Source organism: Etheostoma spectabile, chromosome 9, assembly GCF_008692095.1.
Source record: "Etheostoma spectabile isolate EspeVRDwgs_2016 chromosome 9, UIUC_Espe_1.0, whole genome shotgun sequence".
Lineage (NCBI taxonomy): Eukaryota > Metazoa > Chordata > Actinopteri > Perciformes > Percidae > Etheostoma > Etheostoma spectabile.
The window spans coordinates 21,279,201-21,288,793 of NC_045741.1; the positions used below are offsets into that span (position 1 = coordinate 21,279,201).

The following is a 9,593-nucleotide window of genomic DNA, read 5'->3' on the forward strand; positions in this document are numbered from 1 at the left end:
AGATCTCATTACGGTGAAATCTTTAAAATGGTAGATAGGCAGCCAGATGTCTGAAGATGTAAAGCTGCAGTAAATGAACAACAACAAAACAGTGCAAAAAAGCACTGTAGCTTTTTTTGGAGGGGACAAGTCAAGACTTACACAGCATTGTGTCATCTGTAAGTTAGTGGGCATGGTATGCAGGATGAAGAGGCACTGGCCAACTATAGATAATTGATAGGCATCGAAAAAGGTAGGCATGTCAGACAGCAGAGTAGGACTAATGACATCACTGGAGATAACCTCAATCAGAAAAACACATCTGTACGGGAGCATGTGTATCACTGACAAATGTTTTTTTTCAGCAGAAAGAAGAACTTACTGACTTATCCAGCTGAAAGGCTTTGGCTTTATGTATATGGGAGCATTAGTCAGAATGACATCATTAGATGTGTTTTACACGGCCTCCACCTGATGACAGAATCATGTGTGTGACTCAGAAAGTGGAGCTGTCATTAATGTCTCTCCCTGTAAACAAATATAGATCTAGCTTGTTTTAACAATGTACCCACTAATTTAATGAGAAATTACAAAATCAGCCACAGGTTACTAGTGTACTACAAAAAAAAGGAAAATTGTGTTTAACACCCCAGGAACATTTACAGAGCGGACAGACAATCTAGATTTAACAACAGGAGACAATCCACCTGGTGAGGGTACTGTTCACTCTAAAAAAAAAAGGAACACATTGGATAACGTTTATGATATGATTATGTAAATTGTTAAGTAGTAAAAATATCGCACTATAGCAAAGTAGTTTAGACAGCAAATTGTTACCAAAGACAGTCTTTTTGGTTATTTTGTTTTATTAGCCCTGAACTGAAATTACTGTTTTCCCCAACATTTTTTTTGATTTTCCAGAAATGCAATTATATCAAGATACATAATGGAATTGTAATACAAAATTACATATACTGTGATAGAGGATTGTATCCATATAGCCCACCCCATGTAAGGATACCAGAACTATGACATTAGTCTGCATCTTCTTAGTTCAATCAGAAGATAAAGTCTAGATAAAGTCTAGAAGATAGAAATCCCCTTGCTACAGTTACAGAATGCCAATGCAGCAAACTGTGATGGCTGTGACCCTAAAGGCTGATATTAAGTAACATTACTGTAGCTCCTCGACAGATCTCTTAGCACCGGGCATGAAATTACAGTCAGCGGATCTTTCTCAAAGCTCCTCTCCCGTGAAATGTACAAACAATGACCTGCATTGTACTGGAGAGAAAGAGGGATATCGCAGGGAGGAGAGAGGAGAAATAGGTAAAGAGAGATGAAGAGAAAGACTGCTCCCTGCGTAGGTGCGTTCCTGGGTTAAGTGGTTAGAGAAGTATTCAGTTGTATGTGTGTTTATCATTCGTCAATCTACAAAATAGGTTGTGGATGCTGAAACTAATGCTTCTTTTCTAGTAAGTAAGAGGACCTAAACAAAAATTCTCCCATTCATATATTTGGCCCATCAGTGCTTAAGAGGCTTAAGTACATTAAAAGGGTGGACAATGGGTTTATGCCCAGGGGATGGGATGGAAGGAAAAAAAGATAGGGAAAGTTTTGGGAAATTGACACAACAAAACAGCGAAAAAAGAAGAAAGAGAAAACTATAGCTCCTGGTATTACCTCTTCACCTCCCTATCAAGAGCACCTCCCCGTCAACCTCATTTTCCACTTTCTTACACACAACTTTAAAAAGGTGCTGTAATATGAGCTTCAATTTAGTGTTTCTTTTTTAAAAGGCAAAAACAGAGTCCCGTGCAAATTGTAATTAAAAATAGTTATACAATTAGTCATCAATAATACAATTTAAAAATTCCTTGAATTTATTAATTTTAAGTGTTTGTGAAATTAATCACATTCTGTCGCAAACGGACCAAATGTTACACATTTGTTAGCTTCAGCTTCATTGATAGTCTGTGTGGCTACGAAGATTCACATGACGTACATTCCGCCATCTGCTGCCGAATGTACCAAAAAACGTGTGATCATACTGTATATGCAGACATTTAATGTAGTATGAACAAGCAAATTATTTTGAGTCTTGCTAGTCTTGTATTAAATTGTACAGTGAGCCTTTTCTCTAAACACAAGGTATACTGTGATATTTCGGTATTTCAGCCATCATCTCCACAACAAGTTCCTCACCTCAATAGTTTTCCTCTTGATCTTCTTTTGATGCTCCAGGCGTTCCTTTTCTTTCTCCACAGCTCTGGTGGACTCTCTTAGCCTCTCCAGGTCCTGCTGGTACGTCTCCCTCTGACTCTCCAGCTCCTTCCTCTCTTCTGTCAAATGACTCTGCATAAAAAAACAAAACAAGCAATGTTGTAAAGTCTGTGTGAAATATAGATATTTGTCAAATACATCCTGTTTTTTTAGGGCCAAAACAGACGGGTGCGGGGACCCTAAAAAACTGAACGAATTATTATTTCGGGCAATGAACAACATTTATGGGAGGCTTACGGTGCTCGAAAACTCACCAATGCAAAAATGTTGATATTTTATGGTTTTATGATCTTAAGCTTTAATGTGGCAAATTGTGGCTAAATAGCGCCTCCTAATTTAAACCCCCCAATTTAGGCCTCTTGGAGGTTTATCCTACACCCAACAGGAAGTCCACCATTTTGAGGAGGAAGTGGTATAACATGTATCCGACGGTCGCACAAATGCACAGCTGCTTTGACCAGCATCCCACCAGCACCCTGACCTGCAGGGAGGTGTGAGGGCCAGTTCATCGCTGCTTGCAGCTTTAAGTTAGTTTTGTCTATTTTTAAATTACTAGTGTGCAAAATGTACACACTTAACTTGAGACATGAACTTGAAAGGAAATACTAAATTTGTGTACAGGTCATACTAACTAGAATACAAATAACAAAACGCAAGGTCATGAAATTAAGCCTTTCACACATGTCTTATACAAATTTTAATAGATTAAAATCTGTTTCACAGCCCTCAGGTAGGACAGAGCATCTCACCTCCAGCCGTCTACACTCCTCCTCCCTTTGTCGGAGCCTGGCTTCAGTGGCCTCGACTTGATGCCGGTGCCTCTCCCTCTCCTTCTCCCAGCGCTGCTGCTCCTGCCGGTGCTGAGACTGCAGCTTGTGGAAGTTGGCCAGCTCTTCTCTCTGCAGGGCCAGAGTCCGCTGTTTCTCCTGCTCCAAGAGCACATTCCCTCTGTGGCGGCCGGGCAGGGAGGCCCGCTCTGTCAACGAGGCCCGCTGCAGCTCAATGTGACTGTCCTGCTGTGATATGATGGCCTGAAGACGGAGACAGGAGAAAAATAACATATGGTCATTAGGCAACATATTTGAATTTTGTCCTGAGACAACGTTTACTCGCCATTACAGTGAATCAGAAATTACACACATACAAAATAAACCATGTTTCTATTTGATATTTATTTCATTGACTGCATTTGTAAACATGCATAAACAGTGGAAGGGGCAGTATTACCTGTAGGCTATAGAGCCTTTGGGAGAGCATCAGCACTCTGTCAAAGAACTAAAATGGAGACATAGACAAGGGTGTCATAATCAAATAACTACCAGAATCACCAAAACAGCACAGCATTTAATTGGGTTAGCAATCTTCTCATGTGTGTCTCATATTTTCAGTTCAGCAGGCATGGCTTTGAACATTAAATCCAGCAGAGTTGTGTAGCACAAGGTGACAGATCCAAGAAGGAGAGTTTACCTCAGCCTCGGGGAAGGAGTTGGACCAGATGCTGTTCCATCTGGCGGGAGAGCAGCAGCTCTCATCAACCTGAGCAACAACAGTCAGAGACATAGCTCATACTAATGAAATAACATCACAAACACAGCGAGTACTGTAAACAGTACTATATACACTGTATAAAAACATTACAGACACTGTGAAAACATTTAGAACATTTGAAATTTGTAGTGATCATATGTGATTTTAAAATAAGTTGATGTGTGATTATTTTTAATTGTGATTATATGTAATTTGTGAACAAAAGATAATACTAGCTGGTACTCTATTCAGAATGAACTGACACTATGAACACGTGTTCTTTATTTCTGCACATCCTACACACTAAAATAAAAAAATGAATTCAACTGCTGTTATTAGCCATAGTGGTAAAACTATCACTATCCTGGATGTCAAATGATATTTATATATTATATTTAAAAACAACCTGTTTCTACAACCTTGATATGAGAGCTGAGCAGCACAAGATATAAAATATTGATCAACAGTAATTGAAGTCTCCCTGAGAGCAATGGAGAAACACAGTTAAGTATTGCTTAGACAAGAAACAGAATTACTTACATTTAAAAGGAACATTTTCACAGCATTGTAACTCCGTTATAAATTGCAGCTGAGAGTAAAACTGGCTTTGTTTCTCACACACTGCTCATTGTCAGCAACATTGCTCATTGACATGCCCTATCTTTCTCGTTCATGTTTTATCAAGGCTTTATCTATTCTTTATCTATTTATAAACAACAAATGACCTGCGAGAACAGGGTTACAGTAAACATCAGCACTTGGAAACTTTCCAAATCACTATTTATTCTCTGTTAATTACTATTTACAGGAAATAACACAGTGACTCATCCCAGTATATACCGTGTGTGTGTGTGTGTGTGTGTGTGTATGTTGAGCCCCTACCGTCTGCTCCAGGGTGTGGCTGCCACAAAGGTCTTTGAGCTGAGGGTCAGAGCTGGCTCTCTGGCTTCTGTCTCGGTTTCTACACTCGCCAGAAAAGTTCTTCTTCACACTGCCATCTGGCACAGACACAGCAACAACACCACCAACACAAAGAGAAAGGGACACAGTGACAAACACACACAAGTAATTAAACCAAACATATACATAAAAATATTGACAAACACTGCACAGAAACAACACACATATACATGTATTTGCCCAAAACGGTCTTGAAATGCTCTGGACACCAAGAAAGTAATTATTAGACATGTACACATAATTGTAAACAATAAAACCAATTCAAAGAGTCAATAGTCAAATGTGTTTGTTGTTTAATAATTCATCATTTATTAATGGCATAAAGGCCACTGAAATACATTTGCAAGTCCATTAGATGGTAGATTTCCTGAGGGCATGCATTGTGCTGGACTCACTCTTACTGAGGATGTTGGGGCTGCTGTCATAGCCCCCAAAGGTATCTGCTCGCCTGGGCAGAACCCCAGAGCCGTTCCCTTCCTCCAGCCGTGAGGTTGGAGCCTCGTCCCTCACTCCCGACTGCAGAAGGTTCTGCAGGTTCTCCACTGAAGTGAAAGAAATGGCAAGCTAGGTTTGAAAAACTGAACAGAGTGAGAGGTTGAGGGGAACAGTAGCAAATTCATCAATGCAAGGACAGCAGCGAGCAGTATATAAAATTGACTAGGCCACGTCCACACGTACCAAAACAATTGAAACATTTTTTTCCCCTGTCCTCCTTGGCATCGTTTCAAGAATATTTGCGTTCAAATGGATCCATTTGTAAATGACTCAACATGCTACTTCGTATTCCAGGCCTATAGGTGGCATTTGTTTCTGCTACAGAAAGTCACCAACAAACGGAGATGAAGAGGCGGACCATGCCTGTCTACGGTAAACCAGTTCACTCGCTATTTAGCCCCATTGTCCCAAATTTGGTTGCAGTTCCACCAGAGTTCCACTGGGGGTGATCACAGGCAAATGCTAATGAATGGGACGCTATGGAGCTAGATGGCTAAAATAGCATTCTGCTAATGAATGCTGATTGCTCAGTGAAGAACTGATTACAACTAGAGATCCCGCTTGACAGCATCCGAAGCGGAGCCAGAATATCAGAGTGAATATTTTAGCATGGTCTTTAAAACTTTAGCAAACCTCTTTCATACATGCGTATTGACAAGGAGAGCCTATCCTGTCAGCTGCGTTGTCACTGCCTCAAGAGAAAAACAAAGAGACTCAGAGCTTGCAGTAAAGCGGTGTCCGGCCGTATGATGTGTAGGTTTCAAAAAAGTGCGTCTTCGGGCAGTGCGTTTACAGGATTAGTTTAGACGATCGGCCAAAACGTGCGTTTACATCAAAAAGCGTTTCCGTGTCCTACCCTCAGTGATAGCTCCTTTAAGGAGGGCCTCCCCCTGCTGGAGGTCTGAGGCGTCTCCTCGAAGCAGAAGTCTGGAACGTGAAGCTGTGTCCTCTAGACCTGCCACAGACTCTGCCATGTCCGCAAACAGCTGCAGCTTCTCAGTGAGAGCCTGGATGATCACTGCATCCTTCTGGCTCAGCCGTTCTACAATGGGAAACATGAAATGGAATAAGAGAGGACTTAATTTCTTAAAACAACAGATAGCGATTTGATAGCAAGTTTTGGCCCATTCTCACTTCTTGTGCATTTATACAAATACCTTTAGTGTTTACCACACTCAAATATGCTTAGGTGTTGTAAACGGCTTTTGTCGTAAGGAACATAATCTATGTGTCCTGAATCAGTTTTGATTTACTGAGATGAGCTGTAGAGAAAAGGTAAAATCAACTTCTAACAATTTTAAAGCTAATATGATATATTAGCACCCCCTTGTGGTCTACTACATCTACTACATGTTTTTCCTGGCAAATTCTTTGTAATTGCTTACTTAATTTGCAGTTACCTTGAAATTCTTTGAGCCTGAAAGCCCGGGCCTCTTCCTCCTCACTGAACAGTCTCTCTTCTGTATGAGGACAACTAAGAGGGAACAGGACAGAAGCCATTACAGATGGAGAGACAGGAAGCAAAAGAGTAAGGTTCCTATACATTTTATGTTGTATCTAAATCATACTCATATCACTCTTTTTTTTTTAAATCCACAAAATGTAAATAATAGTAATAAACTGTTTTGTTATTTCCTCTCTGAATAAATGTAGCTACCTCTCAACAGTTTGCCGTATGTGTGCCATCCAAGTGTTTCGCTCCTCCTTGGAGTTGGTGTGGATCTCGTACATCTCTGGCTCATTGGACGAGGCACAAATAAGAAACATGGCTTTCTCCTCATGGGCCACTTCTCTGACAATCAGCTTCTGAAGAGAGATCACTGACGGCTTGTTATCCTGCGTGGATAACGATAAGAAGGAGAAAAGCGACTTTTTGGTTACTGGTACTTATCATTTGATGACAGAGCCGTCATGTATGACTGATTAAATTCCGTTCCCACTCACATCTTACTGCACACTACTCTTACTGCGTATTCCTCTTTCATTCACGTTTCTGTTAGCGTCATACTGACAGAACTGATAAATCACTCACCACTGTAGCAAACACATATCGCTGATCCTTCTCTTGTAACAAGAGCAACACATCTGAGAGGAGCACTGCAAGAATATCTGTAAGGACAAAAGAAAATCACAAATGAAGAACGTAGATTATAATAGCCTTTTTCACTATTAATTCATCGCAAAACCTGGCAAAGGACCAGAGTGAGAGATCACTGTTTTTATTTTTTTGCACACCTAGATATTAGATCGGTAAAGTATTTCCATCATGCCAAAACATACCTTTGAGCCTGCCAGAAGCAGCTTTCCAGTTGACTGTGCCCTCATGCAGCAGTCGTCTCCTGCCCTGCACAAGGTCCTCCCTGCGAAACACTCTGCCATCTTTGATTTTTCCCAGTGCCTTTGGCTCCATCTTGTTGTGTATTTCCCGGAGTCGAGAGTTCTTTTCATGGAGATTAACGAGCGTGTCAACCTGAACGATGGTGTCTTTAATGAGACCCAGTGCCCGAGACAGATCCTCATGCTCCTCTGAACCCGCTGGAGACAGAAAAAACATGCAGTGCTTTATAGATACAGCAAAATTGACCTATAATGGGTGAAGTTATGCCCCCTTAAATATATAGGAGTACTCGCTTTAAAAGTGACTTATTAGGCAGAAAGTTGCATGTGAAATACTGGACCTTCAGTGTTTTGCAAAATGCGCTCCACTAGTACTGGGTACTTGGTAATGCGCTGCGTCACCAACAGAATACATTCAGTTACTCCTAACCTCCGCACAATGGAAAGGTTGTTGATTCTCTGCGAAGAAAAAAAACAAAACATGATTTAATACTCCTAAATACAGATGTACTGTGGATAAAAAAAAATCTGAAGACTAATGTGTCTTACCCGTATGATGTTTTGGAACTTTTTGTTGTTTTGCAGCTGTTCTTTGTAGTAGCTGACAGCCTCCGTGTGGTGACTGCAGAAATCTCCGTAGCTGTCCTTCATCCTCTCTCCTATTTCACCTGAGAACTGGAGAACAAAGAAAACTCTCATGTCTCTGTTCTGTTTATGCTGTTTGTGTGTGTGTGCTGGCCCATATAGCACCACTGCACAAGAACTAAGCGGTTTAATAATTTGTGCATCATATTCTGCATGTGTAACTATTATGTGAGGTATTCAAGACATGTATACAAGCCGTTTATATGCATGTGTGTTCTTCTTTGACACCCTACCTGCGTGATCAGAATGTCTGACAATCTGTTGATTGCGTAGTTCCTGTCGTTGGGCGTAACAAGGTTTTCTCGCTGTCGCTCTTTGAGACGAGACAGTAAATGTGTGTGAAGCTCGAGAAGATTTTCCAAGCGGGGGAACAGGCAGTCCAGCTTGCCTGAGTCCATCTGGAGGTTCTCCTTCAACTCATGGACGTACACACGCAGCATTATCTTCAGTGTTCGCACATGATGCATCTCCGTCTGCATCAGCTCTGTACAATGACAAAGTTAAATGTTTATGTTCTGCCACGTAAAGCACATACATGTATAACATGCATTGGAATGCTATGGACTGGCTCACATCGGGCACTTCACGCCATCCAAACATTCCATAACCTATTTTCCACATATTTTTTCCTTGTACATACTAGGAGTGGGAATCTCTGGGCACCTCACAATTAAATTCCAATTCAGAGGCCAACAATTCGATTCTAAACCGATTACCAATGCAACATTTTTTTTTTTTTTAATGTACATTTCCATGCGTGATTTTAATAAATATACATACAGTATAAATCTGAGTTTGTTAGATTTTGACATATACAGTTTTTGTAACACACAGGTTTTAATGAAATGTTTTGTTACTGAGGTTTTTACCCATGCTTAAACCTTAAACATGCTTGTGAAAGTCACCTTCCCTCTCAGTAATCTTCCATGTCAGAGGCTCAGTCATGTTTAAAGGTGGAGAATTGGCTTCTTAGAACATGAGGTGGTCAGATGTAACGTGATAAAGTAGATGAACAGCCTTTTTGTTTTTTGCCTAATTATTTTATGCATGTCTTATTAGAGCATGTGTACATATACAATACACTTTTTCCTTTTGTCCATTTTTGTGGGTTTTTTTCTGCACTCTTGCCTAAACTCTACATTGTTGTCCATTATCCCATCCTCTTTCAGTCACTCTGTTTTCTGATTTGTGTGTCTGGAGAAATTTAAATTACCGATTATTAACTTCAGAGCAGAATCAAGCATCGACTCATTAGAGATACCCCTAGCCTGTCCACAAAGTAATGTCCCTCAAAATTGAGCTTGAGGAGTTGAAGAAGAAGTTGCGCCTAATCTGCTTGAGGATACAGCAGCTACTACTACTACTAC

At 40.6% G+C, this 9,593-nt stretch overlaps 1 protein-coding gene across 6 annotated transcripts in view; it reads right to left on the reverse strand.

Moving 5' to 3' along the window:
* The window catches only part of arhgef18b (rho/rac guanine nucleotide exchange factor (GEF) 18b), a 42,951-nt gene that overhangs the window by 10,555 nt on the left and 22,803 nt on the right, over positions 1-9,593 (reverse strand). For 2 of the 6 annotated variants that reach the window (XM_032526588.1, XM_032526584.1), the window contains 14 exons: positions 8,460-8,710; positions 8,131-8,256; positions 7,923-8,040; positions 7,525-7,779; positions 7,277-7,353; positions 6,902-7,080; positions 6,645-6,718; positions 6,101-6,286; positions 5,145-5,291; positions 4,672-4,787; positions 3,730-3,798; positions 3,490-3,537; positions 3,009-3,293; positions 2,185-2,331 (listed from right to left, as the gene is read on the reverse strand). In XM_032526588.1, the coding sequence (XP_032382479.1) occupies positions 2,185-2,331; positions 3,009-3,293; positions 3,490-3,537; positions 3,730-3,798; positions 4,672-4,787; positions 5,145-5,291; positions 6,101-6,286; positions 6,645-6,718; positions 6,902-7,080; positions 7,277-7,353; positions 7,525-7,779; positions 7,923-8,040; positions 8,131-8,256; positions 8,460-8,710 (2,078 nt within the window). Of the gene's footprint in view, positions 1-2,184; positions 2,335-3,008; positions 3,294-3,489; positions 3,538-3,729; positions 3,799-4,671; positions 4,788-5,144; positions 5,292-6,100; positions 6,287-6,644; positions 6,719-6,901; positions 7,081-7,276; positions 7,354-7,524; positions 7,780-7,922; positions 8,041-8,130; positions 8,257-8,459; positions 8,711-9,593 lie in introns of all 6 variants that reach the window. The other 4 variants (XM_032526585.1, XM_032526590.1, XM_032526587.1 and 1 more) reach the window with 3 other exon arrangements.